Genomic DNA, 18994 nt, shown 5'->3' with positions numbered 1-18994 from the left:
GGGATTCACTATATTTGTTGCTAGATATGTGTTCTTTTAAATATATGATATGAGGTCTAAAACAATGTGCTTAAAAGAGATTTTATGAATCAGTAAACAGCTGTTACTCTGATTCAGTGTCTTAATTTTCCTTCTCTCTTCCCTTGTTTACTTTTGGTCCAATCATACCAACTACACAGTGCTGTTTCATGATAATTGTGCCTTCTCACACACTAGTTGCTTTGCATGGAAAAGCCATGTTTCTGCCTAACTCCTTATTTTTAAAACTGAAGTGTCATTGCCTCCAGAAAGCCTCTTTTAATACCCTTCTTTGTTTCAGTCACACCTTTATGTTTCCTTTAAGTTCTATGCTTAATACTATCACAGCATTATAGTACAACGATAGTATCTTAGTTGTTTAAGGGCAAAGATTCGATCTCAACTTTGTATGCCTAGTGCCTATTATAATGCTGGTATGAGCGAAGGTTAAGAAAAGTTTTTACTTCATTCTTTTAATTTCATTTGTCTTATTATCTCAAGTATTTCTTAAAATTAGAATTTTGAAACTAGAATGAACTTAGAAATCCTGCAATTTACATGTAACCCTTGCGATTTAAAATGTTTTTAAGGCACTATGACATCAGGTTTGAGAGCTAAGACTTGGAAGTCTTGGGCCCACCACTTGCTGCATAATCTTGGACAACTTATTTAAGTTCTCTGAGCTTTATTATTTTTTTCCCTTATTTGTAAAATGAGGCTAATAAAAGGGTCTCTTTCAGAGATGGATGTGAGGATTGCTTGAAACAAGGCATATAATGCTGTGCCTGACATTAGTAAGCACACAGTAAATACTAGTATTTGTCATCATAGTCATTACACATGAGGGGATGGGGCCAGTAAGGTTGAGTGACTTATCTAAGATTACTTAGCTTGGTAGTGGATGAGAAAAGACTTGAGCACTTGTCTTCCCAATTCTGTCTGGTTGCTCTTTCTACAAGTGCAGGAAAAGATTTTTGCTTTTGGTAAAATGAGCCATACTTATGATGGAGGAAAAGTAGGCCAGACAAGTGACATGAAATGTGCTGCATTTTCATGCATTCAACAAATTAGGGGTTAGGTGCCAGATGTGCTAGATTCTTGTTAATTGTGTTAAGAAGACAAAGCCTTAAGAATCAAAGGAGTAGTTAGCAGAAAAGGTTGTGAGTTTTGGAGAATTTAGAAATATACTTTAATACTGAAGTATATTCTATCTTGGAAGAATTTTTACCAGGCTCTGCCCATCCCACCATACTGCTAATTTCCTTCCTCACTCTGCTCCTTCAGAAAATATGATGCCTTTCTTAGCCTCTAATTGTAGCTATCAATGAATGTTAACTGGTCCTCTTCCCTTTTTACCATCCCTTCCCTAATTCAGTCCAAAAGCCATTAAGTGGGGCTGAGCAAGGTCAAGCTATCACAGCCCAGAGCTGAGTGTCACTAAAACATGGTGAAGAAGAGCATTGTGTAGGAGCAGCCTACACTTTGTGTCAGTCCAAATGGGTGCAAGGGGTATCCATGCAGAGAAGAGGTCCCTACAGGATATCTGAGCCCAAGTAGTGGAAGGAAGGCATCTGTCAGTGGGTGGCAGTGGTGACTGCCCAATAAGGCATATCCTGAGCAGACTGAGAAGGGCGGGGATGAGGGACAGTCCCAGCATGAGGTGTCAGAACCTGAATGGGGTGAAGAGGGCTTCTGTGTTGAGGGTGGTGGCAGCAGCAATGGAATGTTGCTTACATTCAGAGATATTGATCAAAAATCAATATATTTGGGATAATGGGAGCCAGGTTTCTCATTGACCTAGAACGGGTTATAAACGCAAAGAGAGAAAACTAGAATGAATTTGAGTGGTGGTGGAACTGGAGTTACTGATGTGAACTAATAGTTTTCAAGATAGGGAGATAATCATAGATGAAAATGTGTATGTTTCTGTACACAGATATTTAGTTCTGTCTAGTGAGAAGACTTGGAATCAGTGACACTCCAATAGTAATGAGCATACCTGGCACCTAGATCCTGGTTTCTAAGTACTTTCTCCACTAAAAGGAATCAGGACTTCTTGGAGAACTGGCTGTAGCAGAGAAAGTACAAGATGATACTGTAACATCTTACTCTAGACGGTAGGTGTTTCAAGAACAATGGTGACGTGTCAAAAAACACAGAAGCCAGCTTGAAAGGATTCTCATTGGCTAAATATGGGACCATTTGCACATCAAAATGAATAATAATGGATTATAATCCGTTGAATAAAATAAGAATCCATAAAAATGTATGAATTGAAAGTTAAATGAGGAACAGGATGTTTGCACAGTTTCAGAATAAACTCCTTAACAAAATACTAATTAATTACAAAAAAAGAAAAGAAAGTTTATAGTGGAAAGCCTGGCAGATACCATCTTAACCAAGTGATTGAAGTTAACATCACCAGTATGGGGACAAATCAAATTATGCTCCACCTGATAGGGATGCGGTAAGAACAACTCAGCATCATTCCCGTGATATTTCTGCCAAAAATATGCACCCTGAGTCTAATCATGAGGAAACAATCATCAAATTAAATTGAGGGACATTCTACAAAATAATTGGCCTATAATCTTCAAGTGTCAAGTTCATGAAACTCAAGGTAAGTCTGGAAAGCTGTTTTAAACTAAAGGAGATGAGAGACGCAAAACTAACGGAAAAGTGTGATTCTAGACTGGATCCTTTTGGTAAAAAGACGTCACTGAGTGGGGTCAAATGAGATTATATAGCAGTAATATATCAACATTACTTTCCTGAATTTGATGGTTGTGCTGTGGTTATGTAGGAGAAAGTCCTTGTTTGTTGGAAACACATCCTTCATCATTTTCATTTTTGAATTTAGGATCTGTGTATTTAAGCTTCTGTGGATGATGGTTTTAAAGACAGACATGCAAATAATCTCTGGCCTGTAATCAGAAAACCTGGGCATAAGGCTTGTTCTGGAACTTTCCAACTGTGTTAACCTGGGCATATCAATTAACCTCTCTCAGCCTCTGGCTCCTTAATCTCAAAACTGGGGAAATAACATCTGTTACCCAGAGTTCTGGTAATCAAGTGAGATGATATATGTGAAAGTAGATTTTAAACTAAGGCTCTGTATAAATGCAAAGAATTAAAATAATTTATTCAGCTTTACTGAAATTTCTAATTTTAGCTAATTTTAATGCTAAATATTTGTAAATCACATGCAGTAATGTTTTGAAAGATGTGTATGTGATTTGACAATATGCAGTTAAGATTAAGATTTTTATTTTAAACTTAAAGAGTTTGGAAGGTATTTTTTTAATGAGATAATATATTCATCATGGTTGTTAAGGGTTATTACAATAATAGTTCACAACAAAAGGCATTTACTGGTATCTTACAATATAACTTGGAACATTTATGACTGATCTGCTGCATAAATGAATACAGGGGCAGTTTATGCATCTTAAAGAGGGGACTCTTTATTTTGCATAAATAAAACTTAGGTTTAATTCTGTCACTAAAGTTTAAAAATAAACATATTTCATGTAAAAAATAACATTGGAAATTTTCATATTACCATTGTTGACAGAGGTGAATAGTGAAAGAAATTTACTTATTATTAGCTATAAATAATGTGGAAGAAGAAAGTAAAGATGAGGGAAAAAAATAGTATTTGTATAATTATATATTTATATAATTCAGTTAACTATGTGTAATCCAGAATTTGAAGCACCTCATTGTTCAACACACAGAGTATCCTGAAAAAAATTGTCATATTTTAAATGCCATTGGAGAAATAACTGCAAATTCTTATGTGAAGTCCCTAATTTTACGTTTTTAACTATCAATTTTTCATTTATCAAGTTTTCTTAAGTTAATGTACACTTCTAATAGAGTTTGAATAAGAATCTTTCAAATACCTTTTTTTAATTAGTAAATGTTATTTGTTTATGGAAATGTATGTATTTTAGCATAGAAGGATAACTCCTTCTCCCTAAATATTTGTTGTTTGGGCTGGCAGTGTTTACAGATTGTTAGAAATAAATTACCTACTATAATTGGAGTCTCCAGTTATAGAGTTGAAGGACTGATATCATCTATTCTCTCCTCTGAATGGTAAGGTTCTTCTTAGTTCAGTAGACATTAAAACTTTTTTCTGATGAGGTGCTCCACTAATGCACACTGTTTCCAAATTAGAGTTGGCCAGTGAAGATTATCTATTCTGATAGCTAAAAAAAAAAACTTGCATTGGTGGTAGAGCAATTAGCATGGATTTTATGATGTGTTGGTAAGAGAAATATCACTTGAAATTCCATAGAAATATATTGTGAATCATTTCCAAAAAAAGACTTCTCTTGAAAAGATGAGTTGTTTTGAAACACCTAATGTAGAAACAGTACTGAATAGATTGCAACTATATGAAACAAAAGGACAGACATACTTAAGATTCCATCCTAAAATATTTATCCTTTCCATTGTGGTAAATGCCTACTAAACCAATTAAGAGGAGTATTATTTCACTCTAGCAGTGGAAGTAAAACTTAAGCTCACCTTCCTTTAGAAATTTCCAAATCCCAAGAAAAGCAGAGAAATTAGCTAGGTTTGTTTCTGCTTCTAATGTTGTTATCTGAACTTTAAAATATTGTTCTGTCATTGAAATTTAGAGACAGTTAAGCAATGAGGGGGAGAAGTGATATTAGAAAAAGTAAGAAAAAATTTTTGGAGCTTTTGAGATCGTCCTTCCATGAACTAAACATGAACTAAAATTTTAATAAACGTCATTGACTTATCTCTGATACTGAAGAAAAAATTCAGAACACTTCAAGTGGACCAAAAGCTTGCTACAGTATAGGGATATTACATCTTAATGTTTCTTTCTCCGTGTTTGGATTTATAAATTTGGTCTCTAACATGCTTCTCAAACAAGCATTTTCTAAGCTCATCTTCCTACGGTAGAGTCTCTTGTGTAACTCTCCTTGTGTTTTTAAATAATGTGTAATGTAAGCTCCATGGTGACTTTAAAATATACTTCCCACTTAGCATAGGACTATTTGCTTTTATCACATTATTTATGGAGATGACTGGTTGTTGTAGAGTCCCTCTGAGGAACCTACTGCCTCTCTTCCCCACCCCTCTCTGACACAAAAGGTGGGGGAGGGGAGAGTAGAAAATGCCTTCAGAATACTGCCTTGTTTAATGATATCTTAAGCACCAGGTGTTGATTTATGAGTAAAGAGACAGGCCACGAAAGGAACCAGGCTTGGAGTGTACCATTGGGTAGCTAAGCATCGTCTAAGATGTGTGTAAGAACAGCACAGTTAAGCCATTGCATTCCATAGTTTTAAGCTTTGACCTCCAATCAATTATGCAACAGATAGAACATATCAGGTCAGTCTTTCCTACTTGTCAGAAAGAATATGGTTCTAATTCCAGGAGAACAATCTCTCTTTTAAGGGCTCAAGTAGGGTCGGTGAGTTAAATGGAAATTCATATTTACACTTAAATTTTGAGGTTGGTGTCACCAAATTAACAAGCTTCATTAAAATAAGATAGTGAGAGAGTGGCTCATCTCACAGAATAATTTTTTTCCTTATTTAAGATTCATTATTTGATTTAATTGTCATTATTTGATTTTGGAGCTAATACTCTCACTCTGGGTTTGTTAAGGTTTTTGCATACATCTCCAGGTGGGGCAGCCAGGGCAGTGAATTTAGGTTATAAGTCATCTGCATTCCACACAACAAATGGAATAAGTTTTAAACAGGTTGTAAGTTTTTTGGAGGGGAGATGAATTCTTTGGACACCACTGCATATCAAATTAGGAACAAGCTCCATCAATGGAATTGCTTCCATGCCTTTGTCTTGTGCCTTACCTATGGGGAAAAAAAATAACTTCAGCACTTAAATAACTGAACCATTCATTCTATTTTTATTTTTCACTTTTCTGTAAATGCTACATTAGATGTAAAAAGGTCATTAAAAGATTATTTTAAAGTTAGTCTACCAACTCTTAAGTATTCCTTTAAAAAAATCCATAGTAGTATTGATAAATAGGGGTCAAGTAAATGTAAATGATGCAGGACAGAGATTTGGGTTTTTTTTTTTTTTAAGTCAAGTGACATTTGAAAACTTTTCAAAACACCTATATAACACCTGATGTGGCAAAACTCTGGAAAAGTGTTTTTTAAAAACGGTATCTTTGGAGAATGCACAAGTGTGTGGGGGATGGGGATAATCTATATCTGAATATCTTTATAAAGTGAATTCTTAAAATTTGCAAAGCTATTTACCACTGAATATGCTGCCATTTATATAACCTCTCTCCTTTCAGCATGCTAGAAAGCAAAGAGAATGGAAATCAGGTAGCCAGAAGGAAAGAAAGCACGAAGATAATGAAGGTAGGTCAGTAAGAGACATATTTGAATTCCCGTCCTCTTTTCCTCTAATATTTTGGGAAATTTCTCAGCAGCTAACATCTATGAGGAAAATATCCCACCAGGAAAGGCAAAGAATCAGACATAGAAGGATGTAGGGAGAATACAAGAAGATGGCCGGGGAGCATTGTTGGGGAAAGGAAGCCAAGGGAGGAAGATCTACATTGGATAAAACTAAGCCTCTGCTATATGGATCTTCTGTAAGGCTGTTAGGATTAAATTTGATTTACATAGAGGAATAAAGTGTTATGGGGCCAGAAAATTGAGTCCTTTTATCATTGACTAGGCTTTATAACCTTTAAGATTGTGCTAAGGAAATCTCACACAGCAAGGTACAATTTGCTTCTCTGCCTATGTGTCTGAGAGTCCCAAGCCACTGAAGGTCAAATTTACTTGATCTGTATTAAACGTTTTATGTGGCATGAAAGGTTGTTCATTTAACTGACCCTTTTCCAATCAGCCTTACTTAGACTCAATCTTTAAAATTATCTGGAGGGCTCAAAATCCCAGTAGCCAACCAGGAAGAGTCAAGGGGTTGTGGGAGGTCCATTTAAGGCTAATCCAGACTCTCTAATTACTTCTGGATTGAGGATGACCTTGGTCAGGGTATCAGATCTATATACCCTATAAGAGAGACTTGGATTTATCCTCTCTTCACAAAGCAAAGTAACTTTAATGGTCAAACGCAGTCATTTGAAGTCTACAGAGCTTAAACCAGACAGCCAACTGAACACTGAAGCTGCATTTGCCAATATTCATCTTCAAAGTAGTTCACAGCCAAGCCTCAGTGACTAATGAAATAAGCCAGATTTGCCTGCAGAACATTATCCTGGATGTTTAGCAGAGAGAGACAGGAAGATGGCAGGGAAGTGCAGCAAATACTAATGGCCGGCCCATGAAGGCAGGTGTGTGGGCTTAGCAGTGTCACTGGAAAAGGAGTGTGTGGCAGAGCACGTTGTGGTAATAATACCCTTCAAATAATAACATACTTACAAACTTCGGTAGGTAGAATTTGTTAATGTAAGAAAAACTAGAGGAAATTCATATAGTTTGTAATGGGCCCAACGTATTAGAATAAAGATACACTAGAACAACAGTATACACAGACACACATGCTCACACGTACATGTTATTTTTGAGCTTAGCTTCGTACATAGTCTTCTCCTGACTCCACAGCAGCACATGGGTTACAGGATTCTAGCAGATTCCAGCTATAGAATTCTACGCTACTCAGAAAATATATAGCTAGCAAGATGGCATCCCTGTTTTCTCCTGTATGGTTTACGCATTCATGAACAGTGAAACCTTCTGAAGCAAACACATGTCATCAGATACCGATGACTATAACAAGAAATGATACAGGAGACTTTCATAGACTTGATCTTAAACCTAATCCTAACTGATGATACGGTGATTTTCATCATCTCCATCCACACCCTCACACATCCAGAACAGCCACTTCAGCTGTGTCACAGAGTCTGATGTGGTAACACGTCCAGGAGATTTCACAGAAGGAAGTGGCTGGAGGCCATGAGAGTCTGGGCACCATAGTCTTTTGGGGCTGTCTCTCTATGAAGAAGGCCCTTCCATCGGCAGGCTTAGGCGGAGACTCATTCACTTAGAGGGTGCAGGCGAGGTGTGACTTGTCAGAACTGAAAGAAGAGGTTGTTGGGAAGCCATTTTCCTCTCAGAGACATTTTACACAGCATTCAAGCGGATGTCTCCACAGGGAATTTCTGTAGGTGTTTCTGGCGTGATACCCTTAATAATACGCTGTTAGGGAAAAAAAATATGATGTTGTAAATAGTCTTGTAATTTAATAGCACTGAAAAAAATGTGAACATTAGTATTAACGTTTAAGTAGCATTTTAATAGCATTTAATAGTAAATTGGAATAGTCTTATTGGCTTTCCTTAAGAAAGGAATCCCCAATTTATTTGTTCTCAAATATGGATAAAAATGGCAGATTCAGAAACTAGATAAGCATCTGTGGACTAATTAAGAACGTCATTACAACACTAGTGGGAGAAAATAATGGGCCTTCAGTAGAATCTCCACCGGCCTATCACATGCCTTTGATGGCCTTGCAAAGGGCAAAGGGCATGGCATCCTTTTCTCTGGACAGAGGAGGGAGCAGAGTGAGTGGTGGATTCTGGCTCCGCCTTCCTCAGCCACACCAAAATTCCATATGAGGTCTCCCTCCCTCATTGATAGAATGTTGCAGACCATCAAGTCTAGTATTCACAGAAAGCTCTAGTCCCTTGGGGTGCTTCACAAAAAACAGCACGCTTTTATCCCTCTCAGATTATTAAGCATGCATGTAGGCATGTTAAGACTTTTGAGAAGTCCCCATAGTAAAGAGACTTAACTTGCCTTAATCCAGCGGTCTCCAAAATTGTTTGCTCATATAAACTTTTCCCTCAGCAGTAACACCTACTGATACACTGCTCCTTCCAACACACTTTGGAAATGTTAATCCAATTCAATGAGCACATCTTAAAGATGAGGAAACGAAGGCCCAGAGAAGGTAAGTCACTGGCTATAGCTGACTAGGTCTTTTCCCTCCCAGTCCCCTTTGACTGGCGGTATCATGATGCTTCCCAGTAACCCACTGTTTCCCATCTGGTGGCCTATGGCGAAGATGGCCCTGCAGTCAGCCTTCTCTCTGCTACTTATGGATCTGAGCTCTGTTAGTTATACATCTTTGGGTGCTATTTCCTTATGGCCAACAGGGGAAATTCGCAAGACAGATGACCAGGATTTGAGGTACAGTCTGTGACCAAAGAATTCTGACTATTACTAACCTAAGGAGTTCTCATCCTTGACCTTGGCCTCTAGGTTTGAGTCAACTGGGCCAGTGGACCATCACAACTGCCATAAAGGACAACATGAAGGAGCAAATTCAGTGACTCTGGTCTGAGTGTATATTTCAGGCAAAATCAGAATCCAAGGCCTTTTGGGAAGAATGAGGTTGTGATGACTGTTTCAGATACAGGAAATTACTAACTCCTTGCAGAGTTCTGTTCACCTAGAATTCAGTTTTTTGTTTTTTTTGTTTTTTGGGTTTTTTTTTTTTTTTTTTGCTTGGAAAAGGAAGTAATCTCAGTTCTCAGAAAAGAGATGATGTTTAACTGCCTCTTATTCTCTTGCTTCATGTTTCTTGTGAATGTTTTAGGAAGATAAATATAATGGTTTCATGCTCAAGTTTTGCTTCTAAGAGCCCACGGACTAGCCCACCTCTCAGGTCTTTACAGGGCACAGTGCCTTTGAGCTTTCCCCAGATACCACTCTTCACCTTTGAGCTTGTCTTCTAAAAAGCAGCCACCCACAGACTTATCAGTGGCCACTTTTTCACGGCAACCTGCCACAGTAACTTTCTTGCTCTGGCAAGAAACACAACCAAACAACAACCCAAACATTTTCAATTCTGGTAACATGAGGTATATAACATTATACCTGGGCATCCTGGTAGCCTGAACACCAACTCTGGCACCACAGAATGAAAACCAGCAACTCATCTCTCCCTAACCTCTAGCGCCAATTTTTACATTAGTAAACTATTAATATCCTGAGGGCACAAAAGAGAAGCTGCACCTATAAGCAAAAAAGCATTGGACCAAAAACCAGGAGACCTGGATTCTGAGCTTCCCTGTACTGTGTGTCCCTGGACAAGTCATTGAAATAAGGAAATTGTGAACAGGATTATTCCCAGACTCAGTATCTTTGTCTGCTAATGATAACTGCCCATCTACCTCACAAAGTACTTTGATAACAAAATAAGATAATCTACATGAAGATGCTTTAAAATATATACAATCTTATACAAATTATAAGGTTCTGTTATTGAAATTTTTATAGCACAGTGTTCATTTACTGAAATGAATCTTACTATAATGGCAACATTTTTCACTCCAATGACTTGAGCTAATACTATGATACTGTTGCAACATCCTTTTTCTTTTTTCTTTCCTGTCATCAAATATGGAGGTGCTGGGAGTTGAACCCAGAGCCTTGTGCATGCTAAGCGTGCTCTGCCACTGAGCTACACCCACTCCGACAACATCCTTATTTAGTGATGATTTTCAAAATAACCTTTGTCATGCTGCTATTAGAAAAATAACATGGGCATTTCCCACCATATCTCCACTTAAATCAAGTCGATTTAATTTAAATCCACTTAAATCAAATTTGTGTTATTGTTCCAGACACTACTGATCTGATGTCCATGCCCCATGGCAAGCAGGAGATAAAGTAGTCATCTGATAAGTTTAAAATGCTGTACACACCCCAAGCTGTCTGCTGTGATGCACCCAAATGGCAAGCCCCCAAATGGCCAGCTCGCTCTTTTGGCTTTGTACTTAAGGCTTATGGAAGATGCCTTAAGATGACAGAGGCATCGATGGTGTAGGTATATAAATATATAAGGTTTAGAGCCTCCCGGTAAACTCTTGGGATGGACTTATTTCCTTTGAATAGAGCATAAAAAGAGTACCCTTTTCTCCCAAAACAATTACCAACCTGAACACACACTCACAAACTAGCACATACCTCCTTAAGTGTCCCTGGGGTAATGATCAGCCGGTAAGTTATGTATGTAGGGATACAGATGAAAGATGAGGTTCCTATGCAGTAACCCAGGATGATACTCCATTGAGGATAGTTATATTGGAAAAGTCGTAGCTGTGGTGGGCTCAGCAAAAAACTGCAAATGATGAACTAAAACAGAAATTTCAAGAAACATTAAAAAGTCTTAATGATACTCACGTGGATAGAGACAGTCCTGATACCATGAACACTGAAGGCTAAAGCTAAGATACTTTTAGGAAATTGCCCAAATGTCATTTATTCCTAGATTGAACTCTGACACAGAGAATTCACTAATTTCTGTGCTTCAACTGCAGCAATTAAAGAGCTAGGAGCTTTATGGTAGCTCACAGAGAAAAAAAATGTGACAATGAATATATATATGTTCACGTATAACTGAAAAATTGTGCTCTACACTGGAATTTGACACATTGTAAAATGACTATAAATCAATAAATAATGTTAAGAAAAAAAAAAGAGCTAGGGGCTTATCTCGGTTTTCCTCCTCAGCCCCTGCAGTGGGGATGCCAAGGCCTCAGAATGTTACTGAGGGGAGTTACAGCACCCACTTCAAGAGAAGAAAAAGAGAAAGAGACTGGAGCCATCAGGAGTGATTCAGGCCCCAACGTGTCAGACAGTGAAGGAATAAACTGGGTGACCTCTCCACGGCCCCTGCCAGTCCCAGGGCTTCATATTTTTCTCTGCTTTGTTTTCATTTCCTCCTCTGTTTCTCTGCTGTGATAGTTTTTGGCCAGTTGAAGGCACCCAGGTCCAGGAGAGATAAGGTTCTCAAGACCTGGAGAGGACCCAGGCTCCTGGATGCATGTTCCTTCTCTCCCCTTTCCTTGCATTAAGCATCTTCGCCTGTGATTTCAAGAAGGCTGGCTCTGCCACAGGGCATCTCAAAAATGAATGACTGCCTGCCACAGACCCTCATAATGAAAGGAATAATAGAAGGAAAAAGCATCTTAATATACTTTTTACTAGAAAATTCAGTGAAGATTTTGACCAAGAAAAATTCCACGGTGTGCTCCCAACACCCAGTTTATGAGTCTTCTTACTTCACTTTGGTTTCCAGAGAGAGTGTAAATATCGGGTTTTGCCTAGTAACCGCTGTGATGAAATCGTTATTGCTCTTGATTTAATTTTATTTCATTATTTCATAGTCATAAAGAAGACAGTAATGTAAATTAGTTGTGTGGTTAAACATCTATTTATATCTTTTTTTTTCTTTGTCTTCAGGTAATAAAATGGGAAACTGTTAAACACACATCCATCTTCTGAACAGTGTTATCCTAAGTCCAGGAGGAACCTTTCAAAACAGGAGTTCAGTCAGTCATAAACCTTGCTCCGTACAGACTCTCCTCAGCCCCAGAACCAGGTAAAAGGAAGGTGATTCGGTGGGGTCTGATTAGGAGCCATCCCTGCTGTAACTTGTCTCATCTTGATGTCAAGTGTGTGAAACCCAACACAGTTCAAGGAGGCCTGAAGCTCTCATTGTGGCCACCAAGTATCGCTCCAGACACCCACTCGCACATCCTTGACTCTTCTTGCTCATAGACAATATTCTCTTTTTTTGTAATTTGGCTTTAATGAAAAAGGATATTTTTAGTAAGCTACTCATTGTTTACCTAAAGCAGCCTTAGAAAGTCCAGAACAAGTGTTCTGTTAAGTAATCCAGAAATGGAAGACAGATTTGCCTCCTATTAATTGGGCCCGGGAACATTTGCCTGTTTAGAGGAAGTGATTATAGTGAACATCACAGGAAATTATAATATGCCTGAACCCCGATCTGTACCTGGGTTTTGCTTGTTACAGAAACTCATGCACTATACACCAAGCATTCACCCAGTTTGCCAGACAACCAGAGATTCACAGAAATGAAAATATTAAAAGCCTGGGCCCAGAACTAGGGTAAGGCATGCAAGGCACTCACCTTGGGTGCAACATTTAAGAGGCACCAAAATGTCAGAAGTCAAATAATATTTTAGTACAATACTTTAAAAAGATAAGCTCTGACAGGGCCAGACTGGGGTAAGGTAAGTGAGCGAGACATGTGAGTATACAGTCAGATCCTGTGTTTAAAATGTTGATATTTTTTGTTCATCAGGAATATTTTGCATTAATTTTTATTTTAAAATGTTGGGTTAAAATGGTATTTATATTGACTATTGAGTTTTTTTGGCACCCCCTGAAATTTTACACCCATGGTGAGGGTCTCACTTGCCTTTTCTGAGTCTTAGCCCTGAACAGCATTGATTCACTGGGTAAGGAATACAAAAGTAAACAAACACAGCTTCTTCCCTTAGGGAACTAATCCAATGTCTCTCTTTCCTTTGAAAAACAAATGAAAGGATTTAAGTAGATTATCCAGAAGCACTGGTAATAATAGAAATTAATAACCCATTTATGTCAAGACTTCTGCTTCTAGTAATAGCAGACTAGTGGTCCAGACGAACTCTCTCATTGAAAACAACTAAAGTTTCTGGATTTAAAAATACATTATGGTTTTAATTTACCTAAAAAAGCAACAGTGAGCTGACAAGTTAATAAGGAACTACCAGGCCAAGATCTAGAGGAACACTGGGGCCCAAAGCATGCACTGGCGCCCCTAGGCCCTGAGAATATCTGCTGCTTGGGGTGAAGGTTGGCTTTGGTTTGGGAAACTTCTGGGGGGGCCCAGGGGCATGGAAGTCAAGGAGGGATTCTGGGGTACAGAGAGACACGCGCAGCATTACAGAGGCAAGAATGCTCACGTTGTCTGTATTACAGGTTGACACTGAGATGTGGGGGTACAGCAAGCACAAAAAAATAAAGGGCTGCCCCGAGAAAGTCAAAACAGAATACAAAATGGGCTATTCGGAAAGAGGGGGAAGGCGCAGCTGCATGCACGTCCTAGGAAGAAACGGACAGCCCAGACAACCTAGTAAGCTGAAGCGGGACTGAAGGAAGTCTCTGGCTCTAAGGATGAAAAAGCAACCCCACCCACCCACCCAAATCAAGTTACAGGTAAATGACAGAACAGAATAATCCTGCTGATGTGCACGGAGCCCCTTTGACCCAGGGTACCTCAGAGTGCACTTGGGATGCTAGAAGGGCACTTATCCATCTTTGGGCAAACACCTGCTTCAGACAGAGACCAGGAGGAAAGCAAAAGTGGGGCACGTGCAGCAAGGATGGAGTCAACATGGAACACGTCTTGGCAAACGGGCAACCCCTGAAGCTGAACTTTCTCATTCATTTGCCAATGAATGCATTCTACATTTGGCTCCACGTCTATGCTTGAGAACCCTGATGGGGGGTGTCTTTACGAAGATGAATACAAAATTACTAGGACTCCTGTCAGGTCCTTCATGGGCAGCACAGTAAGTCCTTTCCCGACCTTGAACAGTTCTCACTTGTCTTGTGACCTTGGACCCTAAGCCTCAATTTCCTCAAATGTGAAACGGGGAACTAGAACTCTACTTCATAGAATTGTTGTGAGAGTTAAAAGAGCAATGGATGGGGAACTATATTCAATATCTTGCAGTAACCTATAATGGAAAAGAATATGAAAAGGAATATATGTACGTGTATATCTGACTGAAACATGATGCTGTACACCAGAAATTGACACAGCATTGTAAATTTAATAAAAAAAAAAAAAAGAAATGGGAGTAAGTTTAGCATAAAGTCTGGCCTGGCACTTAATGACCAGTGAATGTTATTTATCATCATCAAGGAGCAGGGGAGTGATGAAATAATAATGTCACTGAAGCCCAGACCACTGGGTGGTGTTAGAAGCCAGAAGAGTGGTTAGCTGTGGGGGGCACAGTGACTGGGAGGGGACACAAGAGGGGCTTCTGAAGTGCTGGTCATGCTTTTGTTTCTCAGTCTGGTTTTGGCTACAAAAGCATGCTCAATTTATAGAATTTCATTATGAAGTATACTTAACGATTTGTACACTTTTCTGTATATATGTTACACTTCATGAAAACTTTTTTTTTTAAATAAGTGTTTCAGAGTGAATCTTTCCCCAGGGCCAGAAGGAGAAGGGAAATGACAACTCACCAGGAGAAACAGAGGGCTGACAGCTACCCAGCAGATCCTCCAAAACCATCCGGGGCTGAAGCCGAGCATTTCCTTCACATCACTGCAGAACTGAGTGATGCCTAAAATCACCAGAAAGAGAGCGAGACTGATTGACTGAGAGAGGAAACAGATTGCCATGCTATCCCTTGATGCTCAGAGAGAGTAGCAGCTCTAGGATTTCTCCACAGGAGGGGCCGATCAGGGGCACCAATCTGGTCTGAAAGTGGGATGGGGGAACTTGCCACAAAGCTGCGTGTGACAGCAAGCAAAGCTTTTCCTGCACTGAATGGGAGGATGGGTGGACATTTGGGGAAGGACCTAAAGCTCCCTCTTGGTGCCCACACTGCTGTTCTATGATGTTGGCATAGATATGATTTTACTGTTGCTGTAGAAAAAAGGAAGTTGCCTTTTGTCTAGAAACAGTGAACCCACTTGACCAGAGACTGACTGATCACATACTGGAAACGTAAAAGAGAAAATTTTAAACACAATATTGCTTATTCATATGTCAGATCAAGATCAAGGTTCTACTACACGGGGTAACTGGCATGGACTCTGACTGGGGAGACAATGAGAAGGGGAAGGAAGGGTGCTCTGTGGTTGCTTCCCTGAAAATGCCCAGCAATACCTTGGGCAGGTCTGTGGCATCACACACTTTGATCTTTGTCCTCTGAAGTGCGGAGGAGGTGGGAGGACTTCTTTCCAAAAAAAAAAAAAAAACAAAACTGGGCTCACAGGCAACTCAAAATGTGGGGCTCCCCTTCTTCATATTATGTGTAATGACACACAGGCCAAAGCTGTTCTACTATCATAGAAGCTAGGAAAATACATTTTCAGAATAAAATAATCACTTCTTGATCTTAAAGATGAAGAGGCACCTCTGAACCTGGTTTCCTCCATTTCACTGTCCACACCCTCCTCATCCTCGCCCAGGGGTTCTTGGCATCCCTGCCCATGGGCCCATGTCAGCTCCCTCTCTGCACTTCTGGTGGTATCACCCTTATCGGATCCCATCCCACGATCAGAGGGGGTGAATTGGAGTTTTTACCAATACCAAGGCAGGGAATGCGAACAGGAACATTCTTGCCTCTTTCCTAGAAGACAAATTCCCCAACTCTGTCTTGGGGCTCTGGAGGGAGAACGCACTTGTGAAATTGAGACTGGGGGCCACTCTGTGTAACAGCAGAATACTGTACATCCTGCAGATGCATTCACCGTACACTAGTTCTTTGTTGTCTGTCCAGTTCTTAGAGCCAGTCAGGATCTTCAGCAACCACTGTGGATGAGCTGTATGGAACCACTTCAGCCTGTCTCCACTGGGTAAACATTTAAACACAAACGGGAAAAACGTCCTCCCAGGAGTGCCTGCAGTCTTGCCCAGTGTGGAAGAAATGATGAATTTTTTCTGAAGAAAGCGTGTAGGAGGTGACGTCTTGTACACTGGCCTGCCTTTCTCTGATGAAATCAGCCCTTCTGTATTCTGGTGGCTACATGGGCTGGTGTAGAAAGGATGCTGGCTGGTGGAAGGAAACATCTTACCGTAGAACCAATACACAGCAACTGCTTCTATCAGGGCAACGGTGAGCACTGCGGGTCCCGTGGCAAACTCCTCCAGCAGCTTCACCACATAGGCCCCTCCCTGGAAACAAGACCACCAACCTGGTTAAGGGCCCACTGAGGCACCACCTCCTCTTTTGAACAGGGGCAAAAAGAAGCTTCTTAGAATAATTCTGGAAAATTCCCACCTTGGACCCAATGTAAGTATCCCAGAGCCTGCTTCTTGGACTGGCCTTGGCAGGGTGGACAAGATTTCATCCCATCAGACACCTCCTCCCACCCTACGGGTCACTCTCTTCTTGTTTCCTCTCCCCCCTAAACTCTAAGAGACAAACTCAAAAGCGCCTCTGTCTCTATTTTCAACTTTCTTCAATTTAATGAACACTCACTGTTTACTCTACCCTGGAGATTCCTGCTCCCTAAAGACTGAATCTGGGCTCAGTGGTCATGGTCTTGCCTCTGTCCTGACTCACACACCCCTCAGGCCCTGCTCAGGGCCCCATCATGCCACAGAGCCTCTAGGGCCATGGCAGTCACGGCGTGAAAATGTTTATCTACAAAATCCGCCTTGAGTCAAAAGGACACAAGCCTAGGATGCCAAAGCGTAGTATCTGATGCCCGATTTACAATATTTGCCTCAGCTACCTGCCTCCCCACCTCCCCAAAAAAAAATCACTGGAGAGGGTCTAGAGGGTCTGACTCCTTCACCACGGCAAATTCTCTGGAGGAGACAAAGTGGTATTACAAACATGAGCTGTCAGCCTCCAGCTGTTCTGCACATCGGGGCATCAGGGCAATGTTCCCAAGAAAGCAGCCCTAAGGATTGGAAATAGACTGAAAAAGCAAATCTTAGTTTTTCTCCAGATATTCTGCAAAGCCTGAAATTTAGTTGGATTTGCTGTAAAATGCTGAGAGCCCCCAGATACATGCAGAGATTCTACAGACAGATGCCACCAGAAACAACTTTTCTTCTCCTTGATAACTATTAACAGTAGTGACCACTTCTCTCCCTTTTGCCCCAAAGCCAGGGCACCACGTGAGATGGAAAGGAACAGGTTCTTGAAGCATTCTGCTGCCCTAGGGAAGGCTGACTCAAAGCTGAGGGTCATGGTACTCACAAAAGTCAGGGTGATCAGGGATCCAAAGAAGCAGGTAATGACCACGCCAAGCACAAACCACTCCCGGCGCTTGGACCACAGTTGTGGAAACTCATCCAGCACGGCCGTGATCACTCCCTCCAAGCCTGCAAACTGAGAGGGGCACACAAATGGTCACTGTGGAGACTCTGGGGCAAACCTGTTACCTTCTAGGACACTGAAAAGAAGGGAGGGGCTAAGATTGCCAAGTGATCGGTCAAGCTGATTGGGACCAGTTCCCCCTACTCACTAGCCCTCACTGGAAATATATTTCTCTGTTTCACACTGTCATTTAGAACCCATTGCTCAGGACATCGAAGGAAGTATAGCACATGGTCAGTACTTTTTTTTATTTTGGTAGGGGATAGGTAATTAGGTTTCTTTCTTCTTTTTCTCTTTTCTTTCTCTCTTTCTTTCTCTCTTTCTTTCTCTCTTTCTCTCTTTCTCTCTTTCTCTCTTTCTCTCTTTCTCTCTTTCTCTCTTTCTTTCTTTCTTTCTTTCTTTCTTTCTTTCTTTCTTTCTTTTTAGAGGAGGTACTGGGGATTGAACCCAGGACCTCATGCATGTTAAGCATGCACTCTATCACTTGAGCTATACACTTCCACCCAGGACTTTACGTGAGGTCTCTTGGGGAGACTTTGGTTGCACCAGAAATGCCAGCTCAAAAGTGAGACTCATTCCACATTAATAAGATGAATGCTGGGCAGCAGGGCACTGAGACACAAGAGTGACCTCTTCCTGGCCTTTAGGTGCTGCCAATCTGGTCAAGGGACATTGCACAATAATAACAGTTCACGTGTGCTGCACGGCCTGTGCCGGACACTTTGCCCTCATTATCCATTATGACCTAGAGGGCAGTAAGTGCCCAAGTGAACAGGGGCTGAGGGAGTCCAGGAGGAAGCAGCCAACACCGCCCGCCCGGGGAGGCCAGGATGGGAGGGAATGGGTGCTTTCCTCCTCCTCGCCCCTCTCTCCTTCCTTCCCAGAGCCAGATTTCCCTCCGCGGTCACTTACCGTGCTGTCCAAGCCCAGTGTGATTAACATCAGGAAGAAGATGATGGCAAAGAACGTGGATGCCGGCATGTTGGCTATGGCTTCTGCATATGTGATGAAGAGGAGGCTGGGGCCTGAGACAGAGAGGGAGAGAGGAGGACATGGTCGCCAAGACCTGCCCTTCGAGGCTGTCTCAGGGGAAACTTGGCCACACCG

At 40.7% G+C, this 18994-nt stretch overlaps 1 protein-coding gene and 1 long non-coding RNA gene across 3 annotated transcripts in view; one reads left to right on the top strand and one right to left on the bottom strand.

Moving 5' to 3' along the window:
- The first annotated feature begins 1987 nt into the window (after nucleotides 1-1987).
- Nucleotides 1988-14010, top strand: LOC116283674 (uncharacterized). The gene is made up of 5 exons (XR_012059720.1): nucleotides 1988-2135; nucleotides 6335-6401; nucleotides 8862-8964; nucleotides 12264-12402; nucleotides 13794-14010. It is a non-coding gene; the product is annotated as an uncharacterized lncRNA (long non-coding RNA).
- SLC6A4 (solute carrier family 6 member 4) overlaps nucleotides 7439-18994 on the bottom strand; it is a 30879-nt gene continuing 19323 nt past the window's right edge. For both annotated transcript variants that reach the window (XM_072939112.1, XM_072939113.1), the window contains exons 9-14: nucleotides 18800-18912; nucleotides 17768-17899; nucleotides 16632-16731; nucleotides 15072-15172; nucleotides 10986-11153; nucleotides 7439-8210 (exon numbers count right to left, since the gene is read on the bottom strand). In XM_072939112.1, coding sequence (XP_072795213.1) covers nucleotides 8136-8210; nucleotides 10986-11153; nucleotides 15072-15172; nucleotides 16632-16731; nucleotides 17768-17899; nucleotides 18800-18912 — 689 coding nt within the window. In that variant the 3' untranslated portion in view covers nucleotides 7439-8135. The remainder of the gene's footprint in view (nucleotides 8211-10985; nucleotides 11154-15071; nucleotides 15173-16631; nucleotides 16732-17767; nucleotides 17900-18799; nucleotides 18913-18994) is intronic.

The sequence above is a fragment of the Vicugna pacos genome, chromosome 16, assembly GCF_048564905.1.
Source record: "Vicugna pacos chromosome 16, VicPac4, whole genome shotgun sequence".
Taxonomy (NCBI): domain Eukaryota; kingdom Metazoa; phylum Chordata; class Mammalia; order Artiodactyla; family Camelidae; genus Vicugna; species Vicugna pacos.
This window is presented reverse-complemented; position numbering and strand designations above follow the sequence as displayed.